Raw genomic sequence first — 19,217 nt, 5'->3', positions numbered from 1 at the left:
CTCACCCGCTGCACTTGATCCTCCAGCACCTCCACCCTGCGCTGGGCCCTCTCCATCTGCGGGGGGGGGACACTGGGACCCTCATCTATGGGTCCGGGACCCCCACCCAGCGACCCCAACCCCACCCATGGGTGCGGGACTGTCCCCATGCTGCCCCACTGTCCCCTCCTGGCAGCGCGGCTCCTCCTGGGGCTGGCACCGGTTTGTTGGTGGCAACAGAGGGGGGCAACCCCCTCCCCTCCCCCTTCCCCTCCCCCCACCCCTCCCAGATGCCCCAAAGCCCCCCCGAATCCCCCCCCAAGGCCCCCCCAAATACCCCCAGCCCACCGAGTCCCTCTCCAAGGCTCCCCCCAGCCCCCCCCATCCCCACACCCCCCCCAATTTCCCCCCCAGGACCCCCAAATTTCCCATCCCGGCCCCGACCGCGGTCACGTGACCGCCACCGCCGTTGCCATGGAGCGGTCGCCAAGGGGCGGGGCCTCGCCGAACCACGTGACACTGGAAACCCGCGCAAAATCAATCACGTGACCCACTCCCCCCCTCTCCGCCCGGAATCAACCAATCAGAGCGCGGGTGGGGCCCGGGCTTGTAGCCAATCACAAGCAGGGCGCGGTCGTAGCCTCAACAACCAATCAGAGGCCGCGCTTTTACACACAAACCACGCCCCTTCACTTCCCGACCAATGAAAGCCCACGGTGGGCGCGGGGGAGGCGGGGCAATAAAGCAACGAGCCAATCAGAAGCTAGCAAAGTTTTCAACCAATCAGCCGCCACCCCAAAATCCACACCCAATAGGATGCGGGGTGTCGGGCTCTCAGCCAATCAGCAGCCAGGATTTGGGGGGGAGGGGGCCATTCAGCGCGTGGGTGGGGTGGGCGTGGTCAGGAGTGGGTGTGGCCGCTTTGTGGGCGTGGCCGGAGGGTGGGTGCGGTCATTTGGGGGCGTGGTCGGGACCGCCGAGGCCACGCCCACTCCCTAACGGAGCGAGCGGAGCTGCCGGACCCGCGAGAGACCCCCAAAAACAGGGTGGGGGGGTGGGGGGGGAACTGGGGGGGTCCTGGGGGGCTCGGGGGGGTTCCGGGGAAACTGGGGGGGGGCTCTAGGGGGGTTCAGGAAGATCTGTGGGGGGCTCTGGGGGGTTTATGGGGGGTTCAGGGGGAACTGGGGGGTCCTGGGGGGCTCTGGGGGGGTTCAGGGGGAACTAGGGGGGGTTCAGGGGGATCTGGGGGGCTCTGGGGGAGTCCAGGGGGATTTGGGGGGTGCTCTGGGGGGGTTCAGGGGGAACTGGGGGGGTTTAGGGGGATCTATGGGGGGCTCTGAGGGGGTTCAGGGGATCTGGGGGGGTCCTGGGGGGCTCTGAGGGGGTTCAGGGGGACCTGAGGGGGCTCGGGGGGGGATCTGGGGGGATTCAGGGGGATCTGGGGGGGGCTCTGGGGGGGTTCAGGGGGATCTGGGGGGGTCTCGAGGGATTCTGGGGGGTTCAGGGGGATCTGTGGGGGGCTCTGGGGGGGATCTGTGGGGGGCTCTGGGGGGGATCTGTGGGGGGCTCTGGGGGGTCTCTGGGGGTCTCAGGGGGATCTGGGGGGGTCTCTGGGGGTGTTTGGGGGCTGCAGGGCCATGGCGGCTGTGAGGGGGCTCTGGGGGGTTTCTGGGGGGGTTCAGGGGGGTCTCTGGGGGTGTTTGGGGGCTGCGGGGCCATGGCAGCTGTGAGGGCTGGGGAGAGGCTCTGGGGGGCTCTGGGGGGGTTCAGGGGGGGTCTCAGGGGTCTCTGGGGGTGTTTGGGGGCTGCGGGGCCATGGCGGCTGTGAGGGCTGGGAGGGGGCTCTGGGGGGTTTCTGGGGGGCTCTGGGGGGGGCTTGAAGGGGGCTCTGGGGTCCCGCTGAGCCCCCCCGAACCCCCCCAGCAGCACCATGAATTTCCTCCCGGCCGCCGTGGCCGCCCTGCACCTCCTGGTCCTGCTGCTCCTCTTCGTCGCCACCCTGGATAAGGTGGGATCCCCCCCCTTCCCCCCCCAGGACCCACGGCGGGACCCCCGCCCCAAACTGCGACCCACGGGAGGGACCTGGGTGTCAGGAGAGGGTCCCAGAGGGTGTTTTGGGGGGTCCCAGGGAGTGTTTGGGGGTCCCTGGGGTGTTCAGGGGGGGTCCCAGGGGTGTTTTGGGGGGCTCTCAGGATACTGGGGGTGTCCCAGGGGTGTTTGGGGGGGTCCCAGAGGGTGTTAAGGGAGGGTCCTAGGGGGTGTTTTGGGAGGGTCTCAGCATACTGGGGGTGTCCCAGAGGGTGTTTTGGGGGGTCCCAGGGAGTGTTTGGGGGTCCCTGGGGTGTTCACGGGGGGTCCCAGGGGTGTTTTGGGAGGGTCTCAGCATACTGGGGGTGTCTCAGGGGTGTTCAGGGGGGGTCCCAGGGGTGTTCAGGGGGGGTCCCAGGGGTGTTTTGGGGGGTCTCAGGATACTGGGGGTGTCCCGGGGGTGTTTTGGGGGTCCCTGGGGTGTTCAGGGGGGGTCCCAGAGGGTGTTTGGGGGGGTTCCAAGGGGCGTTTGGGAGGGTCCCACGGGGTGTTTGGGGAGCTCTCAGCATACTGGGGGTGTCTCAGGGGCTGTTTTGGGGGTCCCGGGGGTGTTTTGGGGGTCCCGGGGGTGTTCGGGGGGGGGTCCCAGCCCCCTGCCGTGCCCCCCCAGGGCTGGTGGGTGCTGCCGGATGCGCAGGCGCTGAACCTCTGGTACGACTGTGCCCCCCAAAACCGCTCCCAGGGCTGGGAGTGCAGCAGCCTCGGGCTCAGCCGTGAGTGGGGGGCACTGGGGGAGGGTCCTGGGGGGGGCGGGGGGCACTGGGCGAGGGTCCTGGGGGGGTGGGGGGCACGGGGGGTGGGGGCACAGGGGGGTTTGGGGGGCTCACGCTGGGTTTTCCCCCAGGGAGGGGCTTTGGTGGGCGCGGGGGAAGTTCAGGGGGGGTTTGGGGGGGTTCAAAGGGGTCTGGGGGGGGCTCGGGGGGGGCTGTGGTCAGTTTGGGGGGGGCTGTGGTCAGTTTGGGGGGGGGCTGTGGTCAGTCTGGCGTGGCCGTGGTCAGTCTGGCGTGGCCGTGGTCAGTTTTGCGGGTTGCTGTGGTCAGTTTTGGGGGTGGCCATGGTCAGTCTGGCGTGGCCATGGTCAGTCTGGCGTGGCCATGGTCAGTCTGGCGTGGCTGTGGTCAGTCTGGCATGGCCGTGGTCAGTCTGGCGTGGCTGTGGTCAGTTTGGGGGGTGGCCGTGGTCAGTCTGGCGTGGCCGTGGTCAGTCTGACGTGGCCGTGGTCAGTCTGGCATGGCTGTGGTCAGTCTGGCGTGGCTGTGGTCAGTTTTGGGGGTTGCTGTGGTCAGTTTTGGGGGTGGCCGTGGTCAGTCTGGCGTGGCCGTGGTCAGTCTGGCATGGCCGTGGTCAGTCTGGCGTGGCTGTGGTCAGTCTGGCGTGGCCGTGGTCAGTCTGGCGTGGCTGTGGTCAGTTTTGGGGGTGGCCGTGGTCAGTCTGGCGTTGCCGTGGTCAGTCTGGCGTGGCCGTGGTCACTTTCGGGGGGCTCACAGAGGCTCTCCCCCGTCCCCAGCGGTGCTGCGGGGGGTGCAGGGGCTGATGGTGGCCGCCCTGCTGCTCTCGGCCCTCGGCCTCCTCCTCTTCCTCTGGCAGCTGCTGGGGGGGCCCCGCGGCCGCCTCTTCCTGCCCTCGGCCGCTGCCCAGCTGCTGGCAGGTCAGTGACCCCAAAACCCCCTGGGACCCCTCCCCAGGCTCCCCTGGGTGCCCCCCCGGGTGTCCCCCCGGCTGTGCCCTGAGTGCCCCCCGTGTCCCCGCAGGGCTGGCGGCGCTGCTGGCGGCCGGGCTCTTTGCGGCCGGAGGTGGCCGGGCCGGCGGTGGCCGCCCTGGGCACTGCCCGGTGCTGGCCGGGCTGGGGGGGGCCCTGGCGCTGGCCAGCGGGGGGGGGTACCTGCGCCTGCGGACACAGGAGTGAGCCGGACACACCGGCCACTGGCCACGCTCGCTGGACGAGAGCTCCCAGCCCAACCGATGACGTCATCGATGGCCCCGTGACGTCATCGATGTGGGCGGTGACGTCACTGATGCGGCCGGTGACGTCATTGCCGGCGTGAGCGTGGCCAGTGACGTCGTCGCCGTGGCCGATGACATCATCAACAGCATCAGCGTGAGCCGTGACGTCAGCACCAAGATGGGCGTGGCCAGTGATGTCAATGCCAGCGTGGCCAATGGCCTCCCTGACGTAGCCAATGACGTCATCAGTGGGATGGGTGTGTCCGGTGACATCACCGGCAAGGCGTGCCTGGCAAATGACCTCACCGAGGTGGCCGATGACGTCACTGGCAGGATGGGCGTGTCCGATGACGTCACCGCGGGTGCCAACATGACCAATGACGTCACCGTTGTCAATGACATCATTGCCGGGGGGGGGTCTCTGGGGGGGTCAGGGGTCACCCCAGGGCGCTGTGGGTGGTGGGGGGGGCAGGGGTCACCGTGGGTCTCTATAGGGCACGCTGGGGTCTATAGGGCACTGTGGGGTCTCTATAGGGAGCTATAGGGTTTCTATAGGGTAGTGTGGGGTCTCTGTAGGGCACTGTGGGGTCTATAGGGTGCTATAGGGTCTCTATAGGGTAGTGTGGGGTCTCTATAGGGTGTTAGGGGTCTCTGTAGGGCACTGTGGGGTCTATAGGGTGTTATAGGATCTCTATAGGGCACTGTGGGGTCTCTATAGGGTGCTATAGGGTCTCTATAGGGCACTGTGGGGTCTATAGGGTGCTGTAGGGTCTCTATAGGGCGCTATAGGGTCTCTATAGGGCACGCTGAGGTCTCTATAGGGCACGCTGGGGTCTCTATAGGGCGCTATAGGGTCTCTATAGGGCACTGTGGGGTCTCTATAGGGCGCTATGGGGTCTCTGTAGGGCACGCTGGGGTCTCTATAGGGCACTGTGGGGTCTCTATAGGGTGTTAGGAGTCTCTGTAGGGCACTGTGGGGTCTCTATAGGGTCTCTATAGGGCACGCTGGGGTCTCTATAGGGGATTTGGGGTCTCTATAGGGTGTTAGGGGTCTCTGTAGGGCACTGTGGGGGTCTCTATAGGGTCTCTATAGGGCACTGTGGGGTCTCTATAGGCCGCTATGGGGCACTATGGGGCACTATAGGCCGCTATAGGCCGCTATGGGGCACTATGGGGCACTATAGGCCGCTATGGGGTGCTATGGGCCGCTGTAGGGCGCTATGGGGCACTATAGGCCGCTATGGGGCACTGTGGGGCACTATGGGGTGCTATGGGGCGCTGTAGGGCGCTATGGGGCACTATAGGCCGCTATGGGGCACTATGGGGCACGCGGTCGCCACGCCCCTTCCCTCTCAGGCCACGCCCCTTCCCTCTCAGACCACGCCCCCTTCCCTCTCAGGCCACGCCCCCCGCTGGCGCCGCGCTGGGGAGGGGGCGGGGCCTCGCTGAGGGCGCGGCCAATCAGACGCGGGCGCGCGGCAGCGGCGGGAGCCGTGGTGGGGAGCGCGAGCGCCCCCTGGCGGCCGCGCAGGAACGCGAAAAGGGCGGGAAAGCGCTGAGGGAAGCGAGGGATGGGGGGGGAGGGGGAGAGACCTCTCGGGACCCCCAAATTCCCCTGGGACACCCCAAACTCCTCCAAACCCTCCCTCGGGAGTCGCAGACACCCTCGGGACCCCCCAAGTCCCCTCGGGACTCCCCAGATTCCCCCAGGATGCCCCAAATTCCTCCCTGGGCCCGCAGGCCCCCTTTGGACTCTCATTGCTCCTTCGGGACCCTCCTCAGGTCCTGAATGTGGGGCTCCCTAGTGGTGGGTGAGCCCCCGGCTCTGGGGTCTGGCCATGGGGGGCTCCATTCACCCCCCTCCCCTCACGCTGAGGGTCCCAACATGGCGGAGGCTCAGCCCTCAGCCCTGGGGTCCCATCATGGTGGGGGTTCCCCATCCCCTCACCCCCTTCCCCTCACCCTGGGGTCCCCCATCATGGCAGGGGGTTCTCCCCTCACCTTCCTCCCCTCACGTCCCCCTCAGCCTTGGGTGTCCTGTCATGGTGAGGGGCTGCTCTTACCTCATTCTGTGGGTGCCATCATGGCGGGGTTTCCCCTTTCCCCTCATCCCCTCACCCCACCCTGGGGGTCCCTCACGCCTTTCCCCTCATCTGGGGGGTCTCCCGTTCTGCTCGGCTCCTGTCCCTCCCGCCACTGTCGCGCTCACCCAAGCATGGCCCTGGACTGGAAGCAGCTGCTGGACAGGTGATTAACGGGGTTCATTAGTGCGTGGCTGTGTGGGCAGTGGTGTGTAGCCTGGCCCTGTCCCCCCAGGTGTCCCTGTCCCCACCTGTCCCTCTGCCACTGCTTCTCCCTGTCCCTGGGGGTGTTTGTGGGGACTCTGGGGGGTACCTGGGTGGGGCTTAGAGAGGCTGAGGGGTTTTGGGGGTGCTCACAGGGGGCTTTTGAGGGTCTCCTGGGAGCTGTTAAAGGCTCGGGGGGGGGCCTGGGAGCTCCCGGTCTCTGTCACGATCTGGCGACAGGCTCTGAACCACAATGACCTCCGGGAAAGGAAGGGGGGGGGGGGGGGGAATCGGTACCGGGCGGTGCCTGGGACCGGTACCGAAAGGGGCGTGGTCGGTACCGAAAGGGGCGTGGTCGGTACCGGAGGGGGCGTGTCCAGCCGCAGGGGGCGGGGCCGGGCCGGTGTGTCCCGGTGACCGGCGGCGGCAGCGGCGGGGATGCGGCGGGGAGTGTGAGAGGTGAGCGCCGGGCGGGGACCACTCCCCACCGACCCCTCCCCTACAGACCCACCCCCGGGACCCCCCGACAGAGCCCCCTCGGGACCCCCCCCACGGCCCCCCGGGACCCCCCGTTAACACCCTGACACCCCGACGGACCCCCCCGCAGACCCCCCCCCGGGACCACCCAGCACCTTACAGACCCCTCCCGAGACCCCCATACCCCCCCCAGGAGCTCCTCACAACCCCCCAGGATCCCCTCACGCCCCCCTGAGGACCCCCACCCCCCCAGACCCCCTCCCCGAGATCCCCACAGGTCCCCCGGGCCCCCTGACCCCCACCCAGCACCCCCCGACACCCTGGCAGATCCCCAACACACAGCCTGGATCCCCCCCGAGGTCCCCCCACAGCTCTCTGAGACCCCCCCAGGACCCACAACACCCCCCTGGGACCCCCCCAACACCTGACAGACCCCACCACCCACCCCCCAGGGCCCCCCAACACCCCCATGACACCCCGAGACCCCCTCAGAACCCTACAACACCCCCCCCGCCGACACCCACCTCCCCCCCAGGATCCCCTGGGACCCCCTAACACCCCTTTGAGCCCCCTCCAGGACCCCCCGACATCCCCTGGGACCCCTCCCAAGATTCCCCAAGACCCCCCCCATACCCCCCAACACCTGAAAACCTCCCCGATCCCCCCCACAGGCCCCCCCAGACCCCGACACCCCCAACACCCCCCAACACCTCCAAACCCCCTCAGCACCCCATCAGACACCCCACAACACCCCGACACCTCCCTGACACCCCCAACCCCCTCGACACCCCCTAACACCCTGATACACCCCCAAACCCCCCAACACTTCCCGACATCCCCCCAGCACCGCCCGACACCCCTACAAACCCCAACAGCATCCCCCCGACACCCCAACAACACCCCAACAACACCCCAGCAGCACCCCGACACCCCAAATCCGCCACGGTCCCCACCCCCAACACCCCACAACAGCCAAACCCCCCCCTCTCCTCCCTTTCCCCGCGGGCTGGGACACCCCGATACCCCCCGAGGGGGTCCGGAGGGGTCCGGGGGGGTCTGGGGGGGTCCGGAGGGGTCCGGAGGGGCAGGGACAGCGGGACACGGGGACAGAGGGACACGGGGACAGGGACAGACGGACAGCCGGCCCCGCCGCACCGCCCGCCTGCCCTATTAGTATTCTGCGAGCGGCAGCGGGTGCTGCAGGGCGGGGGGGGGCGGCGGGGCCGGACTGGGGGGCACTGGGAGGGACTGGGGGGCACTGGGATGGCTGGGAGGGGATGGGGGGGGGAACTGGGATCCGGTTGGGGAGGCTGTGGTCCAACTGGGGGGGACTGGGAGGGTTTGGGGGAGCAGTGGGGGATGCTGGGGTCTCGTCGCAGGGGACTGGGATGGGATTGGGGGGGGTTGGGAGGGGATGGAGAGAGAGCTGGGACCCGGTTCGGGGGACTGGGAGGGGACGGAGAGGGAGCTGGGACCCAGCTGGGGGGACTGGGATGGGACTGGGGGGGCTGGGAGGGACTGGGAGAGGACGGAGAAGAAGCCAAGACCCAGCTGGGGAGACTGGGAGGGTTGGGATGGGGGAATGGGGGGATGGGGGAGGGCTGGGATCCAGCCAGGAGGGACTGGAATGGGATGGGGGGGGACTGGGAGGGACTGGGGGCGACTGGGAGGGGATGGTGGGGGAGCTGGGAGCCAGCTGGGGGGACTGGGACGGGATTGGGGGGGGGCTGGGGAATGCTGTGGCCGCATTGTGAGGGACTGGGAAGGGACTGGAGGGGACTGGGAGGGGATTGAGAGACTGGGAGGGGATGCGGGGGGAGCTGGGATCCAGCCCGGGGGTCTGGAGTAGGGTTGGAGGGGGGACTGAGGGATGCTGGGGTTTAACTGGGGGGCACTGGTGAGCAGCTGGGGGGACTGGGATGGGACTGGGAAGCCTGGGGGGGCAGGAGGGGGATGACTGGGGGTTGCTGGGGCTCAGCTGGGGGGACTGGGAGTGGACGGGAGGTGGACTGGGGGATACTGGGATCCAGTTTGGGAGTGTCAGAGTGGAACTGGGCGTGCTGGGCTGCAACTGGGTGAACTGGAAGTGGACTGGGGAGGCCCAGGATGAACCAACTGGGTAAACTGGGGCCCCCAGTGGGGATTTGGGGGCTGGGGGGGTCCCGATATTTTGGGGGAGTGGGGGGGCGGTTTGGGGGATCCTGGGGCTTTTAGGGGGGCTGGAGCTGTCCCTCATTGTCCCCTCCTCCCCCAGGTGCAGCCACCAACCCAACCCCCCCGTGTGTGTGTGTGTGTGTCCCCCCAGTGTCCCCCCAGTGTCCCCCCCAGCCGAGATGAGGCAGAGCCCCCCGGAGCAGAGCTTGGGCCAGGTAGGACCTGGGGGGGGGACACGGAGGGGACACAGCTGGTGTCACCTCGGGGTGGGGGGGGGACACAGCTGGTGTCACCTCGGGGAGGGGGGGGGACACGGAGGGGACACAGCTGGTGTCACCTCGGGGAGGGGGACATGGGGGGGACACAGCTGGTGTCACCTCGGGGGGGGGGGGGGGGACACGGAGGGGGGGTGAGGACATTGACTTGTCACCCGTTGTCACGGGGACGGTGACACAGCTCTGTCTCCTGCCGGCGTGGGGACAATGACACAGGGGCTGTGGCCCCCTCCAGCACGGGGACACCTTGTCCTCGCCGCTGGGGGGGTGGGGGACGTGGGTTTGTGTCCCCCCCTACCCCCCGGTGGTTGGGGACGGTGACAGGGGTTTGTCACCCCCCCGGTGCGGGTTTGTCACCGCTGTTCTGGGGACAATGACACCGGTTTGTCACCCGCTGGCACAGGTTTGTCCGTGCTGTTCTGGGGACAGTGACGGGAGGCTGTTCCCTTGGTTTTGGGGACAGGGACAGGGATTTGTCACCTCCCCGCACAGGTTTGTCACCGCTGTTCTGGGGATGGTGACAGGAATTTGTCACCCCCAGCACAGGTTTGTCCCCGCTGTTCTGGGGACAGTGACACCGGTTTGTCACCCCCCAGCACAGGTTTGTCACCCCGCCCTTGTGGGGACAGTGACGAGGATTTGTCACCCGCTGGCACAGGTTTGTCCCTGCTGTTCTGGGGACAGTGACGAGGATTTGTCACCCGCTGGCAGAGGTTTGTCACCGCTGTTCTGGGGACAGTGACAGGGATTTGTCACCCCCGGCACAGGTTTGTCACCCCACCCTTGTGGGGACAGTGATGGGAGGCCGTTCCCTTGGTTTTGGGGACAGGGACAGGGGTTTGTCCCCACTCTTTTGGGGACAGTGACACCGGTTTGTCACCCCCCGGCGCGGGTTTGTCCCTGCTGTTCTGGGGACGGTGACACCGGTTTGTCACCCGCTGGACAGGTTTGTCCCTGCTGTTCTGGGGACGGTGACAGGGATTTGTCACCCGCTGGCACGGGTTTGTCACTGCTGTTCTGGGGACAGGGACACCGGTTTGTCACCCCCTGGCACAGGTTTGTCCCCTGCTGTTCTGGGGACTGTGACAGGGGTTTGTCACCGGCTGGCACGGGTTTTTCACCGCTGTTTTGGGGACAATGACAGGGATTTGTCACCCCCCCACACAGGTTTGTCCCCGCTGTTCTGGGGACAGTGACACCGGTTTGTCACCCCCTGGCACAGGTTTGTCACTGCTGTTTTGGGGACAATGACACCGGTTTGTCACCCCCCCGGTGCGGGTTTGTCCCTGCTGTTCTGGGGACAATGACACCGGTTTGTCACCCGCTGGCACAGGTTTGTCCCTGCTGTTCTGGGGACAGTGACGGGAGGCTGTTCCCTTGGTTTTGGGGACAGGGACAGGGATTTGTCACCTCCCCGCACAGGTTTGTCACCGCTGTTCTGGGGATGGTGACACCGGTTTGTCACCCCCCAGCACAGGTTTGTCACCCCGCCCTTGTGGGGACAGTGACGAGGATTTGTCACCCGCTGGCACAGGTTTGTCCCTGCTGTTCTGGGGACAGTGACGAGGATTTGTCACCCGCTGGCAGAGGTTTGTCACCGCTGTTCTGGGGATGGTGACAGGGATTTGTCACCCCCAGCACAGGTTTGTCACCGCTGTTCTGGGGACAGTGACAGGGATTTGTCACCCCCAGCACAGGTTTGTCACCCCACCCTTGTGGGGACAGTGATGGGAGGCCGTTCCCTTGGTTTTGGGGACAGGGACAGGGGTTTGTCCCCACTCTTTTGGGGACAGTGACACCGGTTTGTCACCCCCCGGCGCGGGTTTGTCCCTGCTGTTCTGGGGACGGTGACACCGGTTTGTCACCCGCTGGACAGGTTTGTCCCTGCTGTTCTGGGGACGGTGACAGGGATTTGTCACCCGCTGGCACGGGTTTGTCACTGCTGTTCTGGGGACAGGGACACCGGTTTGTCACCCCCTGGCACAGGTTTGTCCCCTGCTGTTCTGGGGACCGTGACAGGGGTTTGTCACCGGCTGGCACGGGTTTTTCACCGCTGTTTTGGGGACAATGACAGGGATTTGTCACCCCCCCGCACAGGTTTGTCCCCGCTGTTCTGGGGACAGTGACACCGGTTTGTCACCCCCTGGCACAGGTTTGTCACTGCTGTTTTGGGGACAATGACACCGGTTTGTCACCCCCCCGGTGCGGGTTTGTCCCTGCTGTTCTGGGGACAATGACACCGGTTTGTCACCCGCTGGCACAGGTTTGTCCCTGCTGTTCTGGGGACAGTGACGGGAGGCTGTTCCCTTGGTTTTGGGGACAGTGACAGGGATTTGTTACCAGCTGGCACGGCTTTGTCCCTGCTGTTTTGGGGACGGTGACACCGGTTTGTCACCTCCCAGCACGGGTTTGTCCCTGCTGTTCTGGGGACAGTGACACTGGTTTGTCACCCCCAGCCCAGGTTTGTCCCTGCTGTTACGGGGACACTGGCAGGTGTTTGTCACCCTCTGGCACAGGTTTGTCCCCAGTGCTGTGGGGACAGTGATCCTGGGTTTGTCCCCACAGGGTTCTGTGCTGGGTTGCTGCTGGGGGTTACTGGTGGCCACTGGTGGGCCCCATTAGCATCATTTCCCCCCCCCTCCCCTGGTGCTGGGGCGTTACTGGGGGTTACTGGTGGTTACTGGTGGGCACCAATTCCCCCCTCCCTGATCCTCTCTGGGTACTGGGGGTTACTGATGGTTACTGGTGGGTACCATTGCCCCCTCCCTGACCCTCTCTGGGTGCTGGGGGTACTGGTGGTTATTGGTGGGCACCATTCCCCCCATGTCTGACTCTCCCCCGGTGCTGGGTGATTACTGGTGGCCGCTGGTGGTTCCTGGTGGTTCCTGGTGGCCCCTGGTGGTTCCTGGTGGCTGCTGGTGGCTCCTGGTGGTTCCTGATGGTCCCTGGAGGCTGCTGGTGGTCCCTGGTCGCTGCTGGTGGCTCCTGGTGGTGCCTGGTGGCTCCTGGTGGCCGCTGGTGGTGCCTGGTGGCCCCTGGTGGCCCCTGGTGATTCCTGGTGGCTCCTGGTGGCCCCTGGTGATTCCTGGTGGTCCCTGGTGACTGCTGGTGGTCCCTGGTCGCTGCTGGTGGCTCCTGGTGGTGCCTGGTGGCTCCTGGTGGTCGCTGGTGGTCCCTGGTGGCTCCTGGTGGCCCCTGGTGATTCCTGGTGGTCCCTGGTGACTGCTGGTGGTCCCTGGTGGCCGCTGGTGGCTCCTGGTGGTGCCTGGTGGCTCCTGATGGCCCCTGGAGGCTGCTGGTGGTTCCTGATGGTCCCTGGAGGCTGCTGGTGGTCCCTGGTCGCTGCTGGTGGCTCCTGGTGGCGCCTGGTGGCTCCTGGTGGCCACTGGTGGCCCCTGGTGGCCCCTGGTGGCTCCTGGTGGTTCCTGATGGTCCCTGGTGGCTGCTGGTGGCTGCTGGTGGCTCCTGGTGGTCCCTGGTGGCTCCTGGTGGCCCCTGGTGATTCCTGGTGGTCCCTGGTGACTGCTGGTGGTCCCTGGTGGCCGCTGGTGGCTCCTGGTGGTGCCTGGTGGCTCCTGGTGGTTCCTGATGGTCCCTGGAGGCTGCTGGTGGTCCCTGGTCGCTGCTGGTGGCTCCTGGTGGTGCCTGGTGGTGCCTGGTGGCCCCTGGTGGCCCCTGGTGGCTCCTGGTGGCTCCTGGTGGTTCCTGATGGTCCCTGGTGGCTGCTGGTGGCTGCTGGTGGCTCCTGGTGGTCCCTGGTGGCTCCTGGTGGCCCCTGGTGATTCCTGGTGGTCCCTGGTGACTGCTGGTGGTCCCTGGTGGCTGCTGGTGGCTCCTGATGGCCCCTGGTGGTTCCTGGTGGTTCCTGATGGTCCCTGGTGGCTGCTGGTGGTCCCTGGTGGTCCCTGGTGGCTCCTGGTGGTTCCTGAGGGTCCCTGGTGGCTCCTGGTGGCTGCTGGTGGTCCCTGAGGGTCCCTGGTGGCCCCTGGCGTGCAGGGGTGACCCCGTCCCGGCCATGTCCCCGCAGGGCGCAGCGGCGGCGGCGCGATGAGCCCCCCGGTCGCCGTCCCCGCCGGCAGGATGCTGCTCGCCCTGGCCCTGGCCTGCGCCAGCCCCTTCCTGGAGCCGCCGGCGGCGCCGCGCCGGACGCTCAACGTGGCCGTGATCCTGAGCGGGGCCTCCTACGGCCCCGCCGGGCCCCGCTTGGCTCCCGGAGCCTTCCGGAACTTCTCTCTGGACGTGAACCCCGTGGGGGTGGTGCTGAACGACACCAACCCGCGCAGCCTCATCGTGCGCCTGTGCGACGTCCTGTCCTCGCTGCGCATCCACGGCGTCGTCTTCGAGGACGACACGCGCTCCGAGGCCGTGGCGCAGATCCTCGACTTCATCTCGGCCCAGACCTCCGTGCCCATCATCGGCGTCAACGGCGGCTCCGCCATCGTCCTCACGCCCAAGGTGGGGCTGGGGGGACGCCAAACGTGCCCGACCCTGACCCCGTTAGGGACACCCAAACGTCCCCAAACGGAGCTGGAACCAAGCGAACGTGCTCAATGCAACTGTCTCCAACCCCAGCTGTGTCCAGTGCCACCCAGCTGTCCCCAACCCAGCCCCAACCACATCCAGTGTCACCCAACTGTCCCCAGCTGTGTCCAGTGCCACCCAGCTGTCCCCAACCCAAGCCCAGACACATCCAGTGTCACCCAACTGACCCCAACCACATCCAGTGTCACCCAACTGTCCCCAAGCCCAACCATGTCCAGTGCCACCCAACTGTCCCCAGCTGTGTCCAGTGCCACCCAGCTGTCCCCAACCCAGCCCCAACCACATCCAGTGTCACCCAACTGTCCCCAGCTGTGTCCAGTGTCACCCAACTGTCCCCAACCCAAACCCAGCCACGTCCAGTGTCACCCAACTGACCCCAACCCAACCCCAACCATGTCCGGTGTCACCCAACTGACCCCAACCCAACCCCAACCATGTCCAGTGTCACCCAACTGTCCCCAACCACGTCCTGTGTCACCCAACTGTCCCCAACCCAACCCCAACCACGTCCAGTGTCACCCAGCTGTCCCCAACCCAAGCCCAACCGCATCCAGTGTCACCCAACTGTCCCCAACCACATCCAGTGTCACCCAACTGTCCCCAACCATGTCTAGAGCCACCTCAACATCCCCGGTTCTATCAAGTCCCAGCTGTGTCTCGACTCTCCTGAATGTCCCCAAGCCCCAACTGTGTCAAGTGTCACCCAAACACCCCCAACCGTGCGTCCAGAGCCGCCCAACTGTCCCCAACCCCATGGTCCCCAAACCCCAACCACGTTCTAGCCCCGCTTGACCACCGTCCCCAACCCAACCGCCCCCAATCCCAACCGTGTCTCGTGTGACCCAACTGTCCCCAACGTGACTGTCCCCAACCTGTGTCCCTCCCCCCCCACGCCCTCCCCGTTCCCCCCACCCCCCACAGGAGAAGGGCTCCACCTTCCTGCAGCTGGGCTCCTCCACGGAGCAGCAGCTCCAGGTGATCTTCGAGGTGCTGGAGGAGTACGACTGGACGGCCTTTGCCGTGGTCACCACGCTGCTGCCCGGCTACGAGGACTTCGTGGACTACGTGGAGGTGCTGACCGACAGCAGCTTCATCGGCTGGGAGCATCGCGGCGTGGTCACCCTGAACCTGACCGACGACCCCGAGGGCGCGCGGACGCGCCGGCAGCTGCGCGAGGTGACGGCGCAGATCCGGCTGCTCTACTGCTCGCGCGACGAGGCCGAGGCCGTGTTCCGCGCCGCGCGCGACGCCGGCCTCACCGGGCCCGGCTACATCTGGTTCGTGGTGGGCACCAACCTGGGCGGCAGCGAGCAGCTGCCCGAGCACGTCCCCGCCGGGCTGTTCGCGGTGCTGTCGGCCGGCTGGCGCGACGACCTCCAGCACCGCGTGCACAACGGCGTGGCCATCGTGGCCAAGGGCGCCGAGGCGCTGCTGCGCGACTACGGCTTCATCCCCGAGTTCAACAACGACTGCCGCGCGCCCAACGTCACCCAGATCAACGACAACCTGCACAGGTGGGCGCGGTGGCACTGCCAGCAAGGCAGGGCGGTGACAGGGGTGGCAGTGCCACGGCGGCTCTAGACGTGGTTGGGGTTGGGGACGGTTGGGTTGGGGACATTCAGGTGGTTCTAGACGTGGTTGGGGTTGGTTTGGGGACAGTTGGGTTGGGGACAGCTGGATTGGGAACATTCCAGTGGTTCTAGATGTGGTTGGGGGTTGGGGATGGTTGGGCTGGGGACATTCAGGTGGTTCTAGACATGGTTGGGGACAGTTGGGTTGGGGACATTCAGGTGGTTCTAGACATGGTTGGGGACAGTTGGGTTGGGGACATTCAGGTGGTTCTAGACATGGTTGGGGACAGTTGGGTTGGAGACATTCAGGTGGTTCTAGACATGGTTGGGACATTCAGGTGGTTCTAGACGTGGTTGGGGTTGGGTTGGGGACAGTTGGGTTGGGGACAGCTGGGTTGGGGACATTCAGGTGGTTCTAGACATGGTTGGGGTTGGGTTGGGGACAGTTGGGTGGCTCTGGACACAGCTGGGGACATTTGGGTGGCCCTAGACAAGGCTGGGGTTGGAGACAGTTGCATTGAGGACATTCAGTTGGCTCCAGATCCATTTGGGGACACTCAGATGACCCTAAACGTGCTTGGGGTTGGGCTGGAGACACTCAGGTGACCCTAAACACACTAAGGGTCAGGCTGGGGACACTCAGGTGACCCTAAACGTGCTCAGGATTGGGTTGGGGACACTCAGGTGACCCTAAACATGCTCAGGGTCAGGTTGGAGACACTCAGGTGACCCTAAACGTGCTCGGGGTTGGGCTGGAGACACTCAGGTGACCCTAAACATGCTCGGAGTCGGGTTGGGGACACTCAGGTGACCCTAAACGTGCTCAGGATTGGGTTGGAGACACTCAGGTGACCCTAAATGTGCTCGGAGTCGGGTTGGGGACACTCAGGTGACCCTAAATGTGCTTGGGGTCAAGCTGGGGACACTCAGGTGACCCTAAACGTGCTCGGGGTTGGGTTGGAGACACTCAGGTGACCCTAAACGTGCTCGGAGTCAGGTTGGGGACACTCAGGTGGCCCTAAACACACTCAGGGTCAGGGTGGGGACACTCAGGTGACCCTAAACGTGCTCGGGGTCGGGTCGAGCAGGTACTTCATGAACATCACGTGGGGCCAGAAGGACTTCTCCTTCAACGAGGACGGGTACCTGGTGAACCCCTCGCTGGTCGTCATCTCCCTCAACAAGGAGCGCAGCTGGGAGGTGGTGAGTGCCACCCGCGGGGACAGCGATGTCCCAGGGCGCCCATCTGCTCAGCCTTGGCATTCCGGGCACGGCGACGGTGCCACCGCAGCGTCCCCCGGGGCTCGGTGCCATCTGCTCTTCACCGCCCCGCCCCCTCCTCCCACTGTCGCGCCATGTGGCACCGAGGGGGTGGCGGTGACACCCGGCCGGTGACGGGGACACGGCTCAGCCACCCGCCCTCGGCAACCCTGTCATTGTCCCCGGCAGTCATGACCCCTCACGGTGCCACCTTGGCCTGTCCCCACCGTTTCCCCACCAAGGTGACTCCATCGTTGTCCCCTCTGGTGCCATCTTGCCACGGTGCCATCCTCTCATGGTGACACCTCGGCCTGTCTCTCTCTGCGGTGTCCCCAGGTGGGCAGGTGGGAGTGGGTGGTCACTCTACAGGTGGTGACATCTCACCATGGTGCCACCTTGGCCTGTCCCCACGTGTCCCCAGGCAGGCAGGTGGGAGTGGGTGGTCACTCGATGGGTGGTGACATCCCATCACAGTGCCACCTTGGCCTGTCCCCACGTGTCCCCAGGTGGGCAGGTGGGAGTGGGTGGTCACTCTACAGGTGGTGACATTCCATCACGGTGCCACCTTGGCCTGTCCCCACGTGTCCCCAGGTGGGCAGCTGGGAGCAGCAGGTGCTGAAGCTCAAGTACCCGGTGTGGTCGCGCTACGGGCGGTTCCTGCAGCCGGTGGAGGATGGGCGGCACCTGACGGTGGCCACGCTGGAGGAGCGTCCCTTTGTCATCGTGGAGAACATCGACCCGGCCACCGGCACCTGCATCCGCGACTCCGTGCCCTGCCGGCGCCAGCTCAACCGCACCGCCAGGTGGGGACACCTGTGAGGGTGGCACTGCCAGGTGGGGACACCTGTGAGGGTGGCACTGCCAGGTGGGGACACCTGTGACGGGTGGCACTGCCAGGTGGGGACACCTGTGATGGGTGGGGGTGGCACTGCCAGGTGGGGACACCTGTGAGGGTGGCACTGCCAGGTGGGGACACCTGTGACAGGTGGGGGTGGCACTGCCACGTGGGGACACCTGTGACGGGTGCAGGTGGCACTGCCACGTTGGAGGGAGACAGCTCAGGTGAGGGGACAGCTGTGTTCTGGAGGTGACACTGGCACCCTGGGGGTGTCCCCACCACTTTGGGGGTGTCCCCAAGACCCTGGGGGTGTCCCCACCACTTTAGGGGTGTCCCCACCCTCCCAGGGGTTTCCCACCCACCCTGGACTTGGCTCGAGGGTCCCCACCCTCACGATCTCACCAGTCTGGGGGTGTCCCCAAGACCCTGGGGGTGTCCCCACCACTTTGGGGGTGTCCCCAAGACCCTGGGGGTGTCCCCACCACTTTGGGGGTCCCCTGCAGCCCCCCGCCCTTCGAGAAGAAGTGCTGCAAAGGCTTCTGCATCGACATCCTGAAGCGCCTGGCGCGGGCCCTGGGCTTCACCTACGACCTTTACCTGGTCACCAACGGCAAGCACGGCAAGAAGATCGATGGCGTCTGGAACGGCATGGTGGGGGAGGTGGGAGCCCCAAAAACACCCCCTGTACCCCCAAAAACACCTCCCCATACCCCAAAAACACCTCCTGTACTCCAAAAACACCTCCCTGTACCCCAAAAACACCCCTCATACCCCAAAAACACCTCCCCCTCCCCCAAAAACACCTCCCCATACCCCAAAAACACCCCCCGGACCCCAGAAACACCCCCAGACCCCAAAAACACCCCCAGACCCCAAAAACACCTCCCTGGACCCCAAAAACAGCTCCCCGTACCCCAAAAACACCCCTCGTACCCCATAAACACCCCCCAGACCCCAAAAACACCTCCCTGTACCCCAAAACCACCCCCCGGACCCCAAAAACACCTCCCCATACCCCAAAACCACGTCCCTGTACCCCAAAAACACCTCCCCGTACCCCAAAAACACCCCCCGGACCCCAAAACCACCTCCCCGTACCCCAAAACCACCTCCTCATATCCCAAAACCACCTCCCTGTACCCCAAAAACACCCCCCAGACCCCAAAAACACCCCTCATACCCCAAAAACACCCCCCTGTACCCCAAAAACACCCCTCATACCCCAAAAACACCTCCCCATACCCCAAAAACACCTCCCCGTACCCCAAAACCACCCCAAAACGCCCCATGGAGACCCCACGGCAATGGGGGATGGGGAGAGACCCCTGTGCATCAGCAAGAGCCCCCATGGGGGGGGGTCACGGAGGGCATGGGGGGGACCCCCCAAAATTTCCCGTGACCACGCCCCCACTGACCACGCCCTCCCCGGCCACGCCCCCCGGCCACGCCCAGGTGTTCTATCGCCGCGCGGACATGGCCATCGGCTCCTTGACCATCAACGAGGAGCGCTCCGAGATCATCGACTTCTCGGTGCCCTTCGTGGAGACCGGCATCAGCGTCATGGTGTCCCGCAGCAACGGCACCGTGTCCCCGTCCGCCTTCCTGGGTACGGCGAGTGTTCCCCGTGTGTCCCCCCGTGTGTCCCCCGTGTCCCCCCGTGTGTCCCCCCGTGTCCCCCCCGAGTCACCCCCGTGTCCCCGTCCGCCTTCCTGGGTACGGCGAGTGTCCCCCGTGTGTCCCCCCGTGTGTCCCCCGTGTCCCCCCCGTGTGTCACCCCCGTGTCCCCGTCCGCCTTCCTGGGTAC

General features: G+C 66.0%; 2 protein-coding genes across 3 annotated transcripts; both read left to right on the top strand.

The window, feature by feature from the left end:
* Positions 1-917: 917 nt before the first annotated feature.
* LOC116438894 (epithelial membrane protein 3-like) lies at positions 918-4,085 on the top strand. 2 transcript variants are annotated; one of them, XM_032097912.1, is made up of 5 exons: positions 918-1,025; positions 1,906-1,987; positions 2,678-2,780; positions 3,575-3,715; positions 3,819-4,085. In XM_032097912.1, exons 2-5 carry the CDS (start codon positions 1,910-1,912, stop codon positions 3,971-3,973), a joined length of 477 nt encoding a protein of 158 aa, XP_031953803.1. In that variant the 5' UTR covers positions 918-1,025; positions 1,906-1,909; the 3' UTR covers positions 3,974-4,085. The 2 variants fall into 2 exon arrangements, with proteins under 2 accessions (XP_031953803.1, XP_031953804.1); XM_032097913.1 differs by having other exon boundaries at positions 925-1,025; positions 1,903-1,987.
* A 4,658-nt stretch (positions 4,086-8,743) lies between these two features.
* On the top strand, positions 8,744-19,019 carry LOC116438895 (glutamate receptor ionotropic, NMDA 2D-like; the record flags this gene model as incomplete). The annotated part of the gene is made up of 8 exons (XM_032097914.1): positions 8,744-8,892; positions 9,028-9,142; positions 13,230-13,657; positions 14,666-15,258; positions 16,404-16,518; positions 17,167-17,378; positions 17,917-18,073; positions 18,866-19,019. Coding segments are annotated over exons 3-8 (1,639 nt in total), but the record flags the coding sequence as incomplete, so codon positions are not given.
* Between the last annotated feature and the right edge of the window lie 198 nt (positions 19,020-19,217).

Source organism: Corvus moneduloides, unplaced genomic scaffold (genome assembly GCF_009650955.1).
Source record: "Corvus moneduloides isolate bCorMon1 unplaced genomic scaffold, bCorMon1.pri scaffold_147_arrow_ctg1, whole genome shotgun sequence".
NCBI classification, from domain to species: domain Eukaryota; kingdom Metazoa; phylum Chordata; class Aves; order Passeriformes; family Corvidae; genus Corvus; species Corvus moneduloides.
The sequence above is the reverse complement of the archived record's forward strand: the minus strand, read 5'-3'. Positions and strand labels throughout refer to the sequence as shown.